The 22159-nt window shown below is 37.7% G+C and overlaps 1 protein-coding gene across 1 annotated transcript in view; it reads right to left on the reverse strand.

Annotated features, from left to right (window-relative positions):
• The window catches only part of LOC149785838 (A disintegrin and metalloproteinase with thrombospondin motifs 16-like), a 172387-nt gene that overhangs the window by 47441 nt on the left and 102787 nt on the right, over nt 1–22159 (reverse strand). Inside the window, exons 9-12 of the mRNA XM_089931138.1 lie at nt 18981–19118; nt 16336–16489; nt 12050–12145; nt 6477–6625 (exon numbers count right to left, since the gene is read on the reverse strand). Coding sequence (XP_089787264.1) covers nt 6477–6625; nt 12050–12145; nt 16336–16489; nt 18981–19118 — 537 coding nt within the window. The remainder of the gene's footprint in view (nt 1–6476; nt 6626–12049; nt 12146–16335; nt 16490–18980; nt 19119–22159) is intronic.

Consider the following 22159-nt stretch of genomic DNA (forward strand, 5'->3'; position numbering starts at 1 on the left):
TGGACCCTTTTTATAATATCGTCTCCGAAACTTTTTTTAAATAATGCTCTGTCCGGTCCCATTCTGCAATGGGCTTTCTAATAAGTATTTGTTCCGTTTATTATTTAAAGGATGATCAATGTAAAGAGCTTTCTGATTGGTCAAAATTTTGTATTTGTCCAATGAGTCGTTGCGTAACGGAAACTGACGGGAATGCTAAACATGGCGATTCGAGCGGGATACGAGTTTGAATAACCATTTGAAAAATGTGCGGCAAAGAGAATAGCTTGAATCAAAGTCGATGGGAGCATAATTGGTCAGTGTGTATGAAAACTGAACGCCAGGATTAGCATTTCGCTTTTTGTGCCATAACAGCTCTACAGTAGCGGCTAACGTGCTAAATAGGACAAGGAATTGAACCAGGATGATTTCGAAGTTATATAACTCAAAACTGATTAACTTCCAGGTTGAATTTAAGGAGGACAAAGTATAGATCACTGGTGGAATTCTTGTGAAATACCCATGTCTATCAAAGATGATCATATCTTTGCGGAATTTTCTTGGCCCAAGTAGAATTGTCGTTCAATATCGTGAAGCATTATTGTGTATATTATCTAAATATTCTAAGTGTGTTGGAATTCAGTGTAAAATAAGATTACTTCTATCATGATAAACGTTTGTCACGCTGCTTATTAAACAAGGACTAATTCAAGAGACCACAACAGCATCATAGTTTGTACATTAATCAAAAATCAAGTTGCAGTACAAGTGACATAGCAGGCTTTTAGCATTTCTTTTCATGTCTCAAATGGATGCTTTTCTGTAATTTTGCATTATTTTCACAGTTGAATTTTTCAATGCAGATTAATATTTTATATATGTTTATGTGTTCACAGATGCCTGTGCATATATTCTAGGCTTGATACTTTGATTTTTAAAATCACTTAATTATTTAGTGTCAAGCCAGATTCTTCACATCATGTTGTATATACTATAAATATTGTACATAACAGATAGGCCTCAAGGTAGATTAGTTCTGCAATTAAGTTACCTTCTCTAAATAAAGTCATTACTATTATTAATTTTGTTATTATTATTAACTCCCATATCTCTTGCATTGGATGTCATATAATTACAACATCTGTAAAAAAAATCATGCAAACTTAATATCACCTTGGTTAATAAAGTTCTGTTTAAGTCATATTCATTATTAATCTGAAACCTTCTGAAATGTATGAAAAACTTCTGAAACTTCAGTAAAATACTATACAATGATCAAAATTGTAGTGAAATCTCACAAACGTTTTAGTTAAATATTTGTGAAATCTCACCAGACTTTTCAGTGAAATGAAAAAGACTTAAGTGATGCCATCATGGATTAGGCTTTGTATGCGAGAAAGAAAATGAGGACAAGAAAAACCTAAATCTTATTTGATAATGTCTGTCAAAATAAAATTTATATCCATTTTAAAAAGTATGGTGAAATATTCATCATTGATTCCCAATAATGTCTAAGAATCATTAGGCAGTTTAACAGAAATCTGAAGCAGAATTTTTATGGTTTAGACAGAAAGTACTTAAAAAACCCGTCTGAAATCCGCCTTAAGTATGCCTGGAAATTTTTGTATAGGATGAACTATTACCAAATTCCATATGAACTATTTACAAATTCCATATGGAACATTTACAAATTCCATATGGTATATTTTCCAACTCCATATGAACTATTCACAAATTCCATATGGAGTATTGCCAAATTCCATATGGATTATTCACAAATTCCATATGGATTATTGCCAAATTCCATATGGAATTTTAATTTTATTCCATATAGACAACCTACAAATCTCATGGACTAATTAGCATATTCCATAAGATTTTTCCATACGGAGTACGTACGGAGTCCATAACATTTCCATATGGATACACTGAAATCCATAAGAGTGCTTTAACTATAGAATAGAAATGTCCATATGGATATTTCTGTAAAAGTACGTATGGATTCCATAACCATTCCATGTGGAAAATTTCGTACAGGTTCAGCTCAAGATTTTGGTTTGGAGAAATCAAAGTTGACAGAAAGTTGGAAAGGTCCTCATTTTGAACAATGTCTGAGATATCTGAACATGTCTGATATCATCATGGAATGAAATCTTTTCATGGTGATGGAGGCTAGCTTTCTGTCTTTGCAGACAAAGAAAGCTTCAATTTGTGGCTGTGAAAGGATTGAAATGCTTTGACTCCCACCACTGGAAGAAAATTCTCCACTTATCTGTGTAAACTTTCTGGGTGGTGGGCCTTCTAGCCCATGGAATCCTATCCACCACTTGGTCTGAGAAGAGTTTCTTTCTGAGGGTTTACTTGAGCCATGCATGCTGGTTCATGAAGTCCATATTCAAATGGAAAACCTGCACTTGTGGTTGTCTATGCAGGTGATGTGTTAGCAAGATTTTCATAGGTATCTATACTGCTAAATTGAGAAGGCCATTCATTCATTACTTTTCCCATTTAAAGGTAGCAATCTGATTCCCTCAGTCTTAGGAAAGAGAATGCCTCAGGCTTTCAAATCTGGTACAAGAGAGACTAAGGCCTAGGAAGCACAGAAAGGCTCAGAATGAGATATGACCAGCTTCTGAGTGAATGGAAGTCACTGTTGCAACAATGTTCAGTGCAGCAGTAAGTTGGCTTTGTATATGTCACTTGAAAGAACATCTTCAGTGAATGCAGTCCATGCAAAAACAAAAGGGGTAGAGGCACAGAACATAATTTTTAAGTCCTTCCGGCTGGTGTGTTGGACCCATAAATCATCAGAGTATAGATGTTTCCATGCCGCAGTGATATATTGAAGTCTTCCTGTCACCAGGATGTAGGTAAAGGAAGGCATAAACAGGTCATCATTTTCTTTTAGGTGACTGATGGAATGGGGCATTGGCAAAAAATGGTCATAGTCTTCCCTATGATCAAAAAGACTCAAAGGGTTTGCCTGACTGTAATGGCATAAAGGACTCCTTCTTGTTTCTCTGATCTTTCCTTGGAATGAAAGAGTGTGGGCAATGATTAAGGAACTTATGAGAGGTTTTCCTCCTTGAAGGACTGTCTCCCGACTTCCTTGATCTGGTCATGGAGCAGAAAATTTGATGAATGATTCTGTGATCTAAGAATTGCTTTCTGATGGTCCTTTATAAAAGCAGAAGTTGTGATGTATGTATCTTTCTCCATTAAATGAATGTTCACACAGGCCACTCAAGTGTTGGACAGCATGTGCTATATTAAGGACGCATGCTTTTGGGATACAGATTTCAAGGCATGACTTAGTTGATGCTTTTGGGATACAGACTTCAAGACATGACTAAGCTTCATGCTTTTTGGGATACAGACTTCAAGGCATGACTTAGCCTCATGATTTTGGGATACAGACTTCAAGGCATGACTTAGCTTCATGATTTTGGGATATAGACTTCAAGACATGACTTAGCTTCATGCTTTTGGGATACAGATTTCAAGGCATGACTTAGCTTCATGCTTTTGGGATACAGATTTCAAGGCATGACTAAGCTTCATGATTTTGGGATACATATTTCAAGCTTCATGTTTTTGGGATATAGACTTCAAGGCATGACATAGCTTCATGCTTTTGGGATACAGATTTCAAGGCATGACTTAGCTTCATGCTTTTGGGATACAGATTTCAAGGCATGACTAAGCTTCATGATTTTGGGATACATATTTCAAGCTTCATGTTTTTGGGATATAGACTTCAAGGCATGACATAGCTTCATGCTTTTGGGATACAGATTTCAAGACATGACTTAGCTTCATGTTTTTGGGATATAGACTTCAAGGCATGGCATAGCTTCATGCTTTTGGGATACAGATTTCAAGGCATGACTTAGCTTCATGCTTTTGGGATACAAATTTCAAGGCATGACATAACTTCATGATTTTGGGATACAGATTTCAAGGCATGACTTAGAGTCATGATTTTGGATACAGATTTTAAGGCATGACTTTCATTGTACTATCTAATGAAGGATGAGGCTTTGCTCACTCTGCTTCAGAAAATGGCCATTGCGATTAAGTCATGCATGGTACCAATCACTACAACATTTCATATCAGTTATTGTGTGTCCAAACCTTACTTCCAGCCCATGCTTAATCAGGCAGGTTTATTCATGCTCCTGCAGAGTCCCTGACAATGTCTGGGACCTCGGTCTGAAAAAAATGCCAAAAGCAATATGCAGCAGCCACTTTAAAACTGGATGGTTGGCTGTAGTGTGAGACAAAAGGCCTGTTGATACTTGGGCCCTGGATTTGGGCAATGTATAGGCCTGTTGATGCTTGGGCCCTGGATTTGGGTAATGTATAGGCCTGTTGATGCTTGGGCCCTGGATTTGGGCAATGTATAGGCCTGTTGATGCTTGGGCCCTGGATTTGGGCAATGTACAGGCCTGTTGATGCTTGGGCCCTGGATTTGGGCAATGTGTACTAGTCCTGTTGATACTTGGGCCCTGGATTTGGGCAATGTGTACTAGAAATTAACATCACTGTATGACCCAGTAGTAGAGTCCGTCTTGTAAGCCTGTACCATTGATGGCAGTGAGCTGATTTTGGAGCTTTTTAGTTCCAAAGCTGGGGCCTTGTCCTAGCTCTCCTGGGCAATATCATGGTCTGGATGAGGTCTGTGGATGGACTCTGATACTAGCTATACTAAATGGGTAGTTTTGTTTCCTGCCCAAAGGTTCTACATAAGACTCAAGTCTGGTTGCATCACCAGAGGCAACAATGAAGAGGTAACTGTCTAACAATCTGTGAAGATTGCACCAGATGGTTCTTTTTTTATTAATGAACTTTCTGCCTAGAGACCCTGTAAACAGAAAGCTATCTACTGAGATGGCATTGGTAGCATTGCTAAAGCAATGAATTTCTGAGAGCTCATCTCTTACCTTGTTAATTGACTCTAGAAAGTTTCTCAGCAAAAACAGTTGCACATATAATCTTCTGCCCACTGAGTACAAACATTGAATCTATGGTCGACATTGCACCCATACAACTGATATAAGTGGGATAATTAAGTTCTGTAAGTTCAAACTACATGCACTTACACCATATGCCATGACCCATTGTACCTGGAACTCATAATTAGAGACAGCATACAGAAACATATACCAAAAATGAGTCAGTCATGAATAAAGGCTAATTATTTAATAGGGTAAAAATATAATGAGTCATCATGAATTAAGGCTAATTACTGGGTGGGTCAACAAGAAAAATAAGTCAGTCCTCAATTAAGGCTGATTACTGGCCAGGTTAACAAGAAAATTAGTACAGAAATGGTCTATAAGTACTCATGACCCCATGCAAGCAATTAAAAAGGTATGTAAGTACTCATGACCCCATGGTAGGCAATTAAGAAGGTCTGTAAGTGCTCATGACACCATGTAGGCAATTAAAACAGTGCCAAATGAATAATGCATGATGAAGTTAACCAATGAGGTTATAATTATTCCTCATAAATGAAAGTGGAGTAAGAAAAATGTAGAAAACAAATGGAATATCAGTCCAGCAGCAGTGAAAACAGAGAGAGTATACTTTTCTGCAAAGAACACAGATGGAGTATCAGTCCCTACAGTGTAATCACATGAAATATACTTCTCTACAATAAAAACAGATGGATTATCGGTCCATGCAGGGAAAACAGATGGAGTATATTTCCCTGCAATGAAAACAGATGGAGTATACTTCCTTGCAGTGAAAATAGATGGAATATACTTCTTGCAGTGAAAACAGATGGAGTATGCTTCCTTACAGTGCAAACAGTTGGAATATACTTCCTTGCTGTGAAAACAAATGGAATATACTCCCCTGAAGTGAAAACAGATGAGTATACTTCCTTGCAGTGAAAATAGATGGAATATACTTCTTGCAGTGAAAACAGAGTATACTTTCTTACAGTGCAAACAGATGGAGTCTACATCCCAGCAGTGAAAACAGATGGAGTATTCTTCCTTGCAGTGAAAACAAATGGAATATACTCCCCTGAAGTGAAAACAGATGGAGTATACTTCCTTGCAGTGAGAACACTCCAATACTTTGCTCCTACTCTGGAAATATATGTTAAGAAACGGAACTTCAAAAGCCCTCATAAGAATCATAAACACTGGCACAAGTGGAAGTTATACCTGACAACTACAACATATGAGGCACCAATCCATCTATCTATGGGGAGACTGCTTTATTTTAAGGCTTTTATATTTTCACCTTTATCTTTAATTTTTATACCATTTAAAGAATTCTAACATCTTTACTTTTTATTTTTTATTTTTAAGGACAACATGTTTACATTTATTTGGAAAGGTTTATCTTCCAAACATTTTGCAGCTTTTACCTTTACATTTACCTGTAACTTAACTTGTAATCATCACAACATAGCCAGCATTGTGTTGATGTGCCATGAAACTCTACACATGCATTTATATCTCATTCCTTCTCCCCCATACCTAGGATTGTTGCATTCCCTCCTTCTTGTTTTTATGCCCCCACCACAAGACCGTGTACATGAACTCCAAGACATCCACTCTGACCACCATCCATCCACAGGCTCAGGTCGATGCTTTCCATAGTTCTGGCACTTCCCCTGACGGCACCACTGAAATGGACAACAGTCTTGCCAATTGTGTAATATCTATCATTTTGCCAATTATAAGGACAACAATGTAGCTGGTGCCATATGCAAAAGCTCACTCCTTGCACTTCTGAACTAAACAACAACTCATTTTATGCAACATTCCTGAAAACAAGACATTTCATTTACTGTAAATGCAATCTGTAGAGTAACAATAAACTTTAGTGGTCTCCAACTATCAATAACTCGATTATAACTGTAAATGATGAAGTATTAAGGCTACCAACATAGCTACCAATAGTGCATAACTTGTTATAATAGTCCACATACTTGTAAAAAAATGAGAAGCTTGATTCTTCCTCTGTGTTTGTGTGCTTACTTCTTACTTTGTAAAGTCACATACCTCCCTGTGTACAAGCAAAGGCTAAGAGTTGTTGTTGTTGTTGTTGTTGTTGTTGTAGGGTTTAACACCATTTTTCTTGGACTAGATAGGCTATACATGGCGGCCAGTATAACTGGTGGAGGAAGAACACTGGAAAACCCAGGGAAGAACCACCGACCCACGAGAAGCTACTGGCAGGCCTTCCCACGTACCCACGCTAGCCGAGCCTTGGACTTGAACCCATGCAGACAGAGGTGAGATGGCAGTGATCCGGAACGGTAAGCGCTTTAGACCACTTGGCCACTCGGGGCCCCAAAGGCTAAGAGACTTCAGACGAAACAATATGATTTGAGGTTGTTCCTTGAGTGCAAACATGTTGTATCTCCACCATCTGCTGGTGTATCCTACACTTTTAACCTGAATATTCATAAAATTCAGAACATGAATTTGAAATTGAGTTTCCGACATCAGCCAATCAGAAACACCCTTTCGAAACAAATATTATTTATGACTGGATGAAACAAAATCAAAATCTCAAGCTCAAGAGTTTTGTGATCTCTCAGTCAGTATTCCTGCATAGGAAACAACAGTTCAGCATTGCACTACAGTGTAGCAACAAGAGTAACACAAGTACCACATTACACCCTGTGTTTAATAGTCTTCTATGTAGATGAGTGAAATTTTTGTGCAGTAACCACTTTAAATCTTCCAGTCAGTGAACTTAACCTTTGATCTTTTGCCCCTTCCTCTTACCACCCTAAACAACAGAGTCCTTCCTTACTCCAAGTGTAAGTCATCCAGTGATATTAGCAAGATTTTCAAGATGGCTACCAAGGTGGTCATATTTGATATATGAATTGGTACCATTTTTTTATAAGGACCAGCTAGACATTGTGAGATGTCTTTTGGTTATAACCTCATGTCAATTGACCATGCATTCAGAAGAAGTAGCGAAAACAAGATTTTAAATGCTGTTGTCATGGTGGCCATATTAGATGTCAGAGTTTGGCTTCATTTTTATTTAGCACCAACTAGACATCATAAGAAGTGAAAACCCCATGTCAGTTCAGGTGGAGTAAATAGATTGCTACCATGAAGGCCAAATTGGATGACAGAGTTTGGCTTCATTTTCATTTAGCACCAAGAGGTGAAAGGTGAAAAGCCCATGTCAATTCAGGTGGAGTACCGTATATACTCGCGTATAAGCCCGTTCATGTATAAGCCGACCCCCCCCAAATTGAATTGGTAAAACTGTTATAAAGTGCATGACCCGCATATAAGTCGACCCATAATTTCTAGACTACCGGTACATTACAAGATGCACAAAGTGAGTTCTGAATACATTTATTTCAGCAAATCACATTATTAAATGAAATGAAAGTAAGAAAGCTAATTTATTTGTTGAAATAAAAACAATTCTAAAGTGTTAAGTCTTAATGGAAATTTAATTCATCCTCATTCTAAAATCATGAATTATAAACGTTCTATCACTTTTAGAATCCTTCAAAATCTGGCTCTGTATCAGACTCGCCAAACAGTTCATGAAACTAGGCTTCTATTATGGGCGTGCTTTCATCATATATGTCATCATTGTCGTCATGGTCATCCGATAGTGTGATTCAATTGATCAAAATATGATTGGTTTCAGCGTGGACATTATTCAAGCATTGTGACAGTTTATAACTTTGAGCAGAAACAATGTCCACAACCATATCTCATTAAACAATACATCTGATTAGTAAAGTCAATGGCATTGTGCAAAAAAACAAACCTATCAGAGATCTCGGAAACGCTTAATTACGTGTATTTGGACACCAATTTTTGACCTGGGACGCAGAAAATCCCTGAGGCGGGAGTCCTCCGTATGCATGTTATAGGTGTGCGGCAAATTTCAAAGACTTGCCAGTCCTGCTTCAGCCACCTGCTTTGTGGGAAAATGTGATGATTAATTAACTATGCTGATATTTACAATGACAGAATTCAGTAACTGAAAGACTCCTTGATGTACATACATGTTGCCATTATAAGAGTACATCAAAAAGAACATGATGCAATAGCTGTGCGGCAAGATCAAAGGCTTTTTTGACTCGCGACTGGATGCGAAAATGTACTGATATTTACAGCCATTGAATTTGGAGTCAGAAAGACCAAGAGATGTACATGTGGTCATTTATAAAAGTACATCAAATAAACAACTTTAGCTTTCGTTACTGTGTTCATTTCCGAATGTATCGGAATAAGTAGCGCATGAGAATCAAGACATGTTGAGACTTAGACAAAATGCCATTCGTAATTTGGATAAGTATTTTGGGGTTAAATGGCAAACTTACGAAGATTGTAACAAGATTCAGAAGAGTGCTAAAGCTGCTAGCATTGATAGTTCAGATAGGTCAGTAGCCAATTGTAAGAAAGTGTGTGATGCCTAGCTTAGTGTTTGGAATAAGTCATGACTTGGATTGACGAAATTCAGTATCACTGATGGACGAACAAGAGCTATTTAAAAGGTACACTGACTGACCATTCTTTTTTTTTAATGCAGCTCGCCTTAGCCGGGTTAGTTCTAGTGTTGTAGCAAAATGTATTCATCAATACATCAGTAGCTAGGCCTAGTTTTGATATCAATTACTTTGACAAACAAATTCTTACCCATTCACAAGCATATGTTTTGATAGCTGATTGACCTTTAACCCTTTTCCAAGCAAAGTAGCAACTATCAATTTCTTGCATGATACCCTTTAATGATAAAACATACAAACCTGTGTTCTAAGATCAGAATCGGTGATTATTAACTGCCTCATGTACACTATTTCGTCACAAAATTAGTTTGAAACTCTAAGTGAACCATTCGGCCTAACAGGAAATAATGGCGGACTTTGCTAAGTCTGGGATGTACCAGTTTATTAGATTGTCTGTTTTCTAAACCATCAGGCAACTATTTTCAGAAAAATATACAGATCATTGAAAGCAAAGCCAAGGTATTATTTTATTAAAGATTTAACTTTAAATTGAAAATTATATAGGTCAGAAAACGTATGGGACAGTGCTTTGTTGTGGAATTTGCAAGATGCGCTTTAAGGTCTAATCTGTTTTCTGACCTGAGACGTATTTGCGAAAATACGGGGGGAAAAACAGCAAATAAGATACTATTTAATAATTGCCTAAAATTACTACAATGACGTAGACAAATAAACCAAACAAATTGCAATCATGTCAATGGACCATTTGTAATGAAGCTATATTATAGTGAGTAATTACGAAAACTGCTCCTTCTAAAAATAGATGCACGTAGGTTTATGTTGATTCTCTAGGAAAGAAGGGACTGCAACTTTTGATGGTGGGATTCCTATTTTTACCAAAATGGGAGTCGTGGACTCCTAGTTTTGAAATCCTAGCGAGATCTCTGCATATTATCCCCGAGGCATGTACCACAGATTAAGCATATGGTAGCTATTGTACAACACTCAACTGCTAACAAACCACTTTGCTTTACTAATAACTAAACAACAGTAGTATATAAGCTATGGCTGCCGATTACTTCTAAAACACCTGTCAAAGAAATTCCACAAATTATACTGTTTTACAATTATTCACGCTGACTCGTATATTGCCCCGTTTAATAACCCTTCCTATGCATGCGCACAACTAACCCCTTTGGAGCCTCTCGATATTATTCCTTTAAGACTATCATACATGTATTTCTACTCTCGATCAAAATGTTTGTCGTATATACCTTCAGTATCGTAATTCTTTTATTTTTTTACGTAGATTCTTTTCATATTTACGCTGAAATAAGCTAGTGTGCATTTGTACGATACCGTAGAGTTCAAAGATTACTGATTAGCTGAGGGTTAAATACTTGACTGGAGATTTCTAATATGGCGGTTCTTTTGGAAAATACACGCACCACCATGGCTCAAATAACACGTATGCATGCATTTTCTGGTGGATGGACATCTGTCAAATAGACGTCAATACGTTAAAACATGTTTTTCATTCATTATCCTACCACTTAAGTTAGAAATAAAATATTTGTTTCACTTCACGACAGCACAAATCTTATAAGCCATGAGCCATCATTAGGCATGTGATCTCATCTTCGGCGATTGACAGAAACAATACTAAAAATCGAGGGAAAAAAGCGTTAAAAATTTCAGACTTGGACCTTGGCCCGCAGATAAGCCGACCCCCTCCTTCCAGGCCTTTTTTTTTTTCCTAAATTTTTCGGCTTATATGCGAGTATATACAATAAATAGATTGTTACCATGGAGGCCATATTGGATGTCAGAGTTTGGCTTCATTTTCATTTAGCACCAAGAGGTGAAAGGTGAAAACCCCATGTCAATTCAGGTGGAGTAAATAGACTGCTACCATGGAGGCCATATTGGATGTCAAGCTGGGAACCATTTCATTCAGGACATGATAAGTTCTATCTGTAAAAACTACATTTCAAAATGACTGTCCAGCCCGGAGGAATCGAGATAAAATGATGACCACCATGGAAGCCATACTAGATGTAAGATTTGCAACCTTGGAATGATTGTGTGTTTAAAATTTCATGGTAATCCTCCAAGTATTTTAAGAGAAGTAGTGATAGCAAATTTTTTCTAATGGACAGACAGACAGACAGACAGACAATGAACACTGGATAACAGACCTTCACATAAGCTCTTCCACTCTATGACCAGTATAGATAAAAAGTGGGGGGATTTCAATGATGACCAAGCTATTCTGGTTTAAGCCTGTGACGACACGATATCTTCACACATTGCAAGTCATTAATTATAATTAACAATTTGATTCATTAATACATCGTGCGGTCTGAACGTTTGTTTAATTGGAGATGGCTGTTTAATTGGAGATGGCTGGGGATTTTTTCTTCATAACTGACAAATGAAATTATTCAACAAGTGATGATGACTGCTTCACATTTAGGAAGTTGGCTGAAAAACACAAGTAATTTTCTGTTTAATGATACAAAAACAAATTTAAATGGAAGCAAAGATTTTTATTTAAACTACTTACAAAATTCAGTACATTAAGACCAATAGTATCTGGTGCCTACCTACCATACCAGACCCACAGGATGTCCCTTCAGCTGCAGGGAGGAATTTTGTCTCACACATAGTCCCCCCTTTGTAGCACCACAAATCTTGACAGGGATCCTAAAAAATGAAAGATTTATATTCAGAGTAAGTATAACAACTCAACTCATTCTGGGTCAAAATAAACAAAATGGACACACTGTACTATGACATCACTGATGTAAATAATAAGAGGGCAACATATATACTTATGTATAAGTTTGACCCAAAAATACATAGAAACTGATCTGCCATGTCATAATGCACTGAAAATCTGGATCTATGCTGTTAGGTAGCTGACATCAAAGCTGTTCACAATAGTTTATTGTCTGCTTAAAGGTGTTCAGGAACTATAATATTAACTCCCATCCCATAACACTGATTACTGTCTGGGTTTAGGAGCTATAACGTTAACTCCCATCTCATAACACTGATTACTGTTTGCATTCAGGAGCTATAATATTAACTCCCATCCCATAACACTGATTACTGTTTGGGTTCAGGAGCTATGATATTAACTCCCATCTCATAACACTGATTACTGTTTGGGTTCAGGAGCTATGATATTAACTCCCATCTCATAGCACTGATTACTGTTTGGATTCAGGAGCTATACTATTAACTCCCATCCAATATCACTGATTACTGTTTGGGTTCAGGAGCTATACTATTAACTCCCATCCCATATCACTGATTACTGTTTGGGTTCAGGAGCTATGATATTAACTCCCATCCCATATCACTGATTACTGTTTGGGTTCAGGAGCTATACTATTAACTCCCATCCCATAACATTGATTACTGTTTGGGTTCAGGAGCTATGATATTAACTCCCATCCCATAACATTGATTACTGTTTGGGTTCAGGAGCTATACTATTAACTCCCATCCCATAACATTGATTACTGTTTGGGTTCAGGAGCTATAATATTAACTCCCATCCCATAACACTGATTACTGTTTGGGTTACCTCTGTCTACATGTTTTCATTCAAATTTGCTCCCATTATTTCAGTAAAACTAATTTCTCTAAAAACTTCTTTACAATAAGAATGTCTAATTTGGCTGCATATTCCGACTTCTGAAAATTGTTCTTCTTTTAATCATCAAATTATTTCCAGAATAAATTAGGAATATTTCCAAAAATGAACAGTACTGACAGATTTGGAGGGATTTAAATGTTAATTATAGTCCCTAAACAATGAATAAAAATGTGATGTGTCTTGACTAATCACAACTAGTAGTATTATGAAGATGGCATAACTTGCCTGTACACCAGAGTGATGCATCCTGACAAATCACAACCAGTAGTATTATGAAGATGGCATAACTTGCCTGTACACCAGAGTGATGCATCCTGACAAATCACAACCAGTAGTATTATGAAGACAGCATAGCTTGCCTGTACACCAGAGTGATGCATCCTGACAAATCACAACCAGTAGTATTATGAAGACAGCATAGATTGCCTGTACACCAGGGTGATGCATCCTGACAAATCACAACTAGTAACATTATGAAGACAGCATAGCTTGCCTGTACACCAGAGTGATGCATCTTGACAAATCACAACTAGTAGCATTATGAAGAAAACATAGCTTGCCTGTACACTAGAGTGATGCATCTTGACAAATCACAACTAGCAGCATTGTGAGGACAGCATAGAGTGCCTGTACACCAGAGTGATGCATCTTGACAAAGCACAACCAGCAGCATTATGAAAACAGCATAGATTGCCTGTATACCAGAGTAATGCATCTTGACAAGTACAACCAGTAGTATTATGAAGACAGCATAGATTGCCTGTACACCAGTGTGATGTGTCTTGACTAATCACAACCAACAGTATAAAGAAAGCATAGATTGCCAGTAACATTTTATAAATACGGAGATGAAGACCAAAAAGTTCTAAAAAGTGTATGACAAATATGAAATGTAAATTTTGTGGAGTAGTGAATTAGACCGTATTATGTGTGCAAAGCATTCGCATGTACATTTTCATAGTATTTCAAAGAGTGTCATCAGCACAAAAAATGACAATAATCTAGGTCAGAAATTTCTTTTACTTTTGTTAAATGGTCCAAAGACATGGCTTATGACTTTTAGGGTTATAATTCATTTTAAATCCTACAAAAATCTGTTACCCCCTCCAATTTTCTGTAATGTGAGTCATTCATAGCGGCATAGGTTATAATAATTATCCTATAATGCAACATGCATGTAGGGTTTGTTCACATACATTATGCCATAGCGAAAATTCAGGGGCAAGTTACCATCCTGTAATTTTTAATAACAGATTAGTCTTCTAGTATATCTCTTTATAAATGTTTTTTTCCTTCAAATTCATTTTATTTATAGAATAGTATGTCAACTCATAAAAATGCAGCCAAATGTGTCTTAAATAAAGAAAGAGAATGTTTTAGATATTCTATTCAATGGAAAACAACTCATCCATTTATTAAGCATAATGCAGTTTTGTTCAGCTAACCTTTTATTTTTTAGCCTGCCGTATATACTCAATTATAAGTCAGATCCAATTTAAATAAACAAAGAGCCTAATCTGCTGTCACATAATGTACTGGCAGGTCTGGGTCTATCTTGTTTGTTTTACTGATTAGTCCTATACCCATTTCTGCCAGCCCACTGTCTGACAGCAGAGCTGGATCTATGCAGTCTGCCAGCCCAATGTCTGACAGCAGAGCCGAATCTATACAGTCTGCCAGCCTGTTGTCTGACAGCAGAACTGGATCTATGCAGTCTACCAGCCCATTATCCAACAGCAGAGCTGGACCTATGCAGTCTACCAGCCCATTGTCTGACAGCAGAGCTGGATCTATGCAGTCTGCCAGCCCATTGTCCAACAGCAGTACTGGATTTATGCAGTCTGCCAGCCCAGTGTCCAACAGCGGAGCTGGATTTATGCAGTCTGCCAGCCCAGTGTCCAACAGCAGAGCTGGATCTATACAGTCTGCCAGCCCATTGTCCAATAGCAGAACAGGATCTATGCAGTCTGCCAGCCCATTGTCTGAGAGCAGAACTTGATCTATGAAGTCTGCCAGCCCATTGTTCAACAGCAGTGCTGGATTTATACAGTCTGCCAGCCATTTTGTCAAACAGCATAGCTGGATCTATACAGTCTGCCAGCCCATTGTCCAACAGCAGAACTGGATCTATGCAGTCTGCCAGCCCATTGTCCAACAGCAGAGCTGGATCTATGTAGTCTGCCAGCCATTTTGTCCAAAAGCAGTGCTGGATCTATACAGTCTGCCAGCCCATTGTCCAAAAGCAGAGCTGGATCTATACAGTCTGCCAGCCATTTTGTCCAAAAGCAGAGCTGGATCTATACAGTCTGCTAGCCCATTGTCTAACAGCAGAGCTGGAATTATACAGTCTGCCAGCCCATTGTCTAACAGCAGAGTTGGATCTATGAAGTCTGCCAGCCCACTGTCCAATAGCAGAGCTGGATCTATGCAGTCTGCCAGCCCATTGTCTAACAGCAGAGTTGGATCTATGAAGTCTGCCAGCCCATTGTCCAGTAGCAGAGCTGGATCTATGCAGTCTGCCAGCCCATTGTCTAACAGCAGAGCTGGATCTATGCAGTCTGCCAGCCCATTGTCCAACAGCAGAGCTGGATCTATGCAGTCTGCCAGCCCATTGTCTAACAGCAGAGCTGGATCTATGCAGTCTGTCAGCCCATTGTCTAACAGCAGAGCTGGATCTATGCAGTCTGCCAGCCCATTGTCCAACAGCAGAGCTGGATCTATGCAGTCTGCCAGCCCATTGTCCAACAGCAGTGCTGGATATATACAGTCTGTAACTGGATCCAACTTATAAGTACACATGGTAAGTAAAACACTGACATTTAGATTAACCCAGAATTGAACACTGAAGTTACTTGAGAGTGTGGACAGACATACAGATGGACAGACATAAGGACAAGCACATACATGTCAAAGTAACTGATATGTCAAGTTTTTGTTTAACAAAAATTGCAAACATTGGTATTTCTGCCACTGATACACATAAATGCATCATAATATGCTAAGAAATCAAGCCGAGATCCTGCCACTACTTAACTCTGAGATCTTACGATTAATTTCATGAACTTAAATTTAAATATGACAACAGCAGATAGAAATCATACATAAAATTTTAACATCTCAGATCTTTAACACAAAACCTAAATTTTGAGGCCATCCCTGAGCATTTTGGCCAAAGTTTATGCAATATAATCTAGAAATGAAGTCACTCTTTCTCAGAAATTACTCTTACTTTTCCGAAGTCAAAGTCACATTGTTTGGAGTGTTTGCCAAACTGCCATTTGCACTGCATGTCTGCATCGAATATTTCCCCTGGAAGCTTGTCAGGAAACTTCAGTTCTGCTGTCCCTCGTGCATGATGGGTCAGGCACTCTGACTGTACAGCACTACAAAGACAATATATATATTTGGACTTCAAAGACACATGCTAATGTGCTGTTTGTAATATATTTTCATAAAAAAATAAGTTTTGACCACTTGATAGATCACAGCAGGTTGTAGCAGCAAATTATCCATTTATCCATATGATTTGTTTTGAATTTTTGCACAAGTCTGAGGAACCAAAAAAAAAGAATGTACACAATGTTCACATCACCAATCATAACACTGTCACATTTGCAATATGGTAAATCCTGGCACTCTCTTAAATTTCATAAGTTTTGCACAAATGTTCTCGATTTTATTGATACAGATGTCTGTTTTGAATTCCCTGCCACTTTCCAAATGCTGTCAAACTATTAAAGTCTTTCATATCAACAAGATTTATTTTTGTAAGTTTGTCATGAGTGTCAACACTCAGCCTGCACCACAGCGTTGCTGTGATAAATTCTGATGCAAAGATTCAGGCTCACACTCCAAGCTTCAGTCTGGAAATATGCTTCATGATTCACATTGGAAAATTACACCCCATGCTTCACATCGGAAAATACACTCTCTGCTTCACACTGGAAAATACATGTCAAATTTCCATCAAACAAGTGACACTTCACTAAAACTAGCTTTGTCTGTAATTCAGTTTACTGACAGTCCTTTATTTTTGTTGTACACAGTGTACAAGAGAATCCCCCACTCATTACTTGGTCAGCATTGTTGTGATACATTCTGGTATGAAAATCAATTCTCACTCTCCATGCTTGATACTGGAAGTACCTGTGAAATTCCTATCAAACAAATAACATTTGGGCACTGTCCTTTCATTGAAAATAATTTTTTCATTAATTCAGAGTCCTCTATAATTGTTGTACACAATGTATTTCAGAATCCCCACTCATTATTTCATTGGCACTGATGACTGCATCACTGTTCTGTGTCACAGTCCCCTCCTGGTTGACCATATTGAGTGACCAAAGAATCCATGTTATTAAAGTGTCCATGCTATCAATGTGTCCAAGTTATCAAAGTATCCACATTATCAAAGTGTCCATGTTATCAAAAATATCCATGTTATCATTACCACACTGTAAAATGTCATTAACATTACAGGAAAAGTGCTTTACTCAAACAAATAGAATGTACTCAATACTGTGTGGTCTGGGAATCCATGACCTATATTTGCATAAATAATATGAATACTCTGAGCTGCTTTTCTGCAAGGTCACTGGCATGTAATGCCAACAAAGATTCTGAATCCTGGATGCAGCCCTCCTCCCCCCATGTACATAGAGGTTGGGGTCCATGTCCATTCTTTGTGTAACCTGAAATTCGACCTACATCAATTGAGGGTGGGGGTGGAGGGTCATTTTTGTATATAATGTTTGACTAGGGTGGTAAGAAAACAACAGTTTGGTTACAATCCATGAATTCCATCAAAAGATACTGTGCAAAAATCAAAGTGCAAAGTTCAAGGTCAAACTGGGGTCATAACTCCTAACAACAAAGTTTCAGAAAAACACTGAAAATCAAACTTGACCTAGATCTTCTTACTGCAAAGCCTCATACCAAATTTTGTTTTCATTCTTTAAAAGTTCTTGAGCAGCAATCGAAATCATTCAAAAAGTTGGTGAATAAGAATTGAAGGGCAAAACTTCAAGGGCCATAACCCTGTAAAGATTAGGGATAAAATGGTGGAAATCAAACTTAAGACCATGGGGTTGTTAATAAAAAGAGTCAGAAAAAAAATCACTGAAATCTTTCAAAAAAGTGTTTGAGCAGAAATGGAAGTGCAGTGTTCAAACTCAAACAGGGGCCATATTGCCATTCAATTTTGCTGCTGAAAGGTGAATATACTATTGTCCAAAGTTTTATTCAAGGAAAGCATCAAACCAAATTTGATTACAATCTAAAAACTCCTTCAAAAGTTACTGAGCAGAAACAGGAAAGTTCAAGTCAATTAGGAGCTATAAATAAATTAACAAACTTTTTTTTACAAAAAGGTGACAACTGAGTCGAACCTAGGTCTTCATAATGCAAAGCCTCAAATCAGACTTCAAGCCATTAGGTCATTCCAAAGTTTTGAGTGGAAATGAATAGATAGGGCATGACAGGATGTGACATGGACAATGTTATATGGCAGGGATAAATGTAGGTCACAGTATGCTACTTTTGAAGTGATGATGTAATTCTCAACAAAATGGATCCAAAAATAAAGCCTCATGACTACACTCAACTATATGACACATTGCCCAAATACCCATGGTCACTGAAACATGAAATGTAGGTCATGTAACTTTACTTTCTTGGCATGACAGTTTAGTTCTCCCCAAATTGGATCCACACACAAAAAATCAATATAAGTGACAGTGCCTAAAAACATTAACCCAAAGCAATGCAAAATTGAACCAAGGTATGGGACAGCAGATCAGGGTCTACGTTGTCTGCAGTTTAACTTGACTTATGTACATTTATACATAGTATAGGCAATCTAAGTCTAATACTTACTTTAGAAATTTAGTCATGTAGCTTCTACTACATGCTGACCAGTGGAAGATTCCACTTTGTGCTGAGAGGGTGGCTGACATGATGTTCCCTGCCAAGTGCTTGCAGTCATTGCCATCGCCATCATGGAACATTCCAAAACTGACAAACACAAGGAAAAGGAAAATTGTACTCTCGTATCCATTACAAACTGAGACTATTAACAAAAATATTCAGTTCTTACTTAACTTGTTTAACTTGAGACCATAGTGTTTGAATTAATGGTGCAAACATGTGATACAATGCAGGTCTGGTAAGTCACAGGCAAAAAATATTCTTTTTTTGAGTTCTTCTATGTATTATTGATCCAAATGAACTATTATTTGAGATAACTTTGACCTTTAAATGAATACATTACATACTACACACAATAATATGTATTTTCTGTGAAAACTTCCACTCAGAGTGATGCTGATATTGTCAATAATTCTCAGAATTAAATTCAATGTGTAAGATATGATTATAACCATCAACCTTTTTACAAATCTTATGACCCAGGAAGATTAAAAAGAATTGAAGGTTTGAAATGAAAAGCAAATATCCCATTTAATTTATTATTTATGCTGAAGTTACTGTTGACATTTGAGCAAAGCATGAAAGTGGTAACGGATATAGCAAGTCACTGGAATATTTTGACAGTACTGTGATCATAGCATTGAAGATTTGTATACAGCTTGATAGCAGTGATCACAGCATTGGTCAATTTTGGGCAGCTTGATGGTAATGTGATCATAGTATTGGGGCATTTATACAGCTTGACAGTACTGTGATCATAGCATTGGTCAATTTTGGGCAGCTTAATAGTACTGTGATCATATCATTGGGGCATTTTATACAGCTTGACAGTACTGTGATCATAGCATTGGGGCATTTATACAGCTTGACAGTACTGTGATCATAGCATTGGGGCATTTTATACAGCTTGACAGTACTGTGATCATAGCATTGGGGCATTTTATACAGCTTGACAGTACTGTGATCATAGCATTGGGGCATTTTATACTGCTTGACAGTACTGTGATCATAGCAATGGGGCATTTTATACAGCTTGACAGTACTGTGATCATAGCATTGGTCAATTTTGGGCAGCTTAATAGTACTGTGATCATAGCATTGGTCAATTTTGGGCAGCTTGATAGTAATGTGATCATAGCATTGGGGCATTTTATACAGCTTGACAGTACTGTGATCACAGCATTGGTCAATTTTGGGCAGCTTCATAGTACTGTGATCACAGCATTGGTTAATTTTGGGCAGCTTAATAGTACTGTGATCACAGCACTGGTCAATTTTGGGCAGCTTGACAGTACTGTGATCATAGCATAGGGGCATTTTATACAGCTTAATAGTACTGTGATCACAGCATTGGTTAATTTTGGGCAGCTTAATAGTACTGTGATCACAGCATTGGTCAATTTTGGGCAGCTTGACAGTACTGTGATCATAGCATTGGGGCATTTTATACAGCTTGACAGTACTGTGATCACAGCATTGGTCAATTTTGGGCAGCTTGACAGTACTGTGATCATAGCATTGGGGCATTTTATACAGCTTGACAGTACTGTGATCATAGCATTGGTTAATTTTGGGCAGCTTGATAGTAATGTGATCATAGCATTGGGGCATTTTATACAGCTTGACAGTACTGTGATCATAGCATTGGTCAATTTTGGGCAGCTTAATAGTACTGTGATCATAGCATTGGTCAATTTTGGGCAGCTTGATAGTAATGTGATCATAGCATTGGGGCATTTTATACAGCTTGACAGTACTGTGATCATAGCATTGGTCAATTTTGGGCAGCTTAATAGTACTGTGATCATAGCATTGGTCAATTTTGGGCAGCTTGATAGTAATGTGATCATAGCATTGGGGCATTTATACAGCTTGACAGTACTGTGATCATAGCATTGGGGCATTTTGGGCAGCTTGATAGTAATGTGATCATAGCATTGGGGCATTTTATACAGCTTGACAGTACTGTGATCATAGCATTGGTCAATTATGGGCAGCTTGACAGTACATGTGATCATAGTATTGGTCAATTTTGGGCAGCTTGACAGTACTGTGATCACAGCATTGGTCAATTTTGGGCAGCTTGACAGTACTGTGATCATAACATTGGGGTATTTTGGGCAGTTTGATAGTACTGTGATCATAGCATTGGTCCATTTTGGGTAGCTTGATAGTACTGTGATCATAGCATTGGGGCATTTTGGGCAGCTTGATATTACAATGATCATAGCATTGGTCCATTTTGGGTAGCTTGATAGTACTGTGATCATAGCATTGGGGCATTTTGGGCAGCTTGATATTACAATGATCATAGCATTGGTCCATTTTGGGCAGCTTGACAGTACTGTGATCATAACACTTGGGTATTTTGGGCAGCTTTTTTAAAATTGTTTTTCATTGTACAGCACAGTAACACTTCAAACCTTATATCATGCTGGGAGAAGGAGCATAGAGTGCCTTGCCCAATGACACTTGATTGCCAATCAGGGCTGATCTAATGGTAGGAAATGAACTTGTACTCTTTCAGTCAGGAGTCCAAAGTCTTGGCCACTGAGTCATCACATTAGGAGGGAATCAGCTTTATCTCAAGCGTCATTACATTAAGAGAGATTCAGCTTTGTCTCAAGCGTCATTACATTAAGAGAGATTCAGCTTTATCTCAAGCGTCATTACATTAAGAGAGATTCAGCTTTGTCTCAAGCGTCATTACATTAAGAGAGATTCAGCTTTATCTCAAGCGTCATTACATTAAGAGAGATTCAGCTTTGTCTCAAGCGTCATTACATTAAGAGTGATTCAGCTTTGTCTCAAGCGTCATTACATTAAGACAGATTCAGCTTAATCATCACAGAAGGCAGGATTTAGTTTAATCTCAAAAGTTATCACATGTGGAGTAATTTAGCTTAATCTCAAGAGTCATCACATGTTGAAGGATTTAGTTTAATCTCAAAAGTCATCACATTAAAAGGAATTTAGCTAAATCTCAAAAGTCCACTGGTCAGGCAGGCATTGTAAATCTATTATAAAGTTGATAATGTACTTTGCTCAATTTAATTACATTTGTTCCTGACATCTTAAATTACTGAACCAAATCACAGACTGTATTTGCAATTTTAACAGTTAAAAAA

Source organism: Sinohyriopsis cumingii, chromosome 13 (assembly GCF_028554795.1).
Source record: "Sinohyriopsis cumingii isolate HCF-2022 chromosome 13, ASM2855479v2, whole genome shotgun sequence".
NCBI classification, from domain to species: domain Eukaryota; kingdom Metazoa; phylum Mollusca; class Bivalvia; order Unionida; family Unionidae; genus Sinohyriopsis; species Sinohyriopsis cumingii.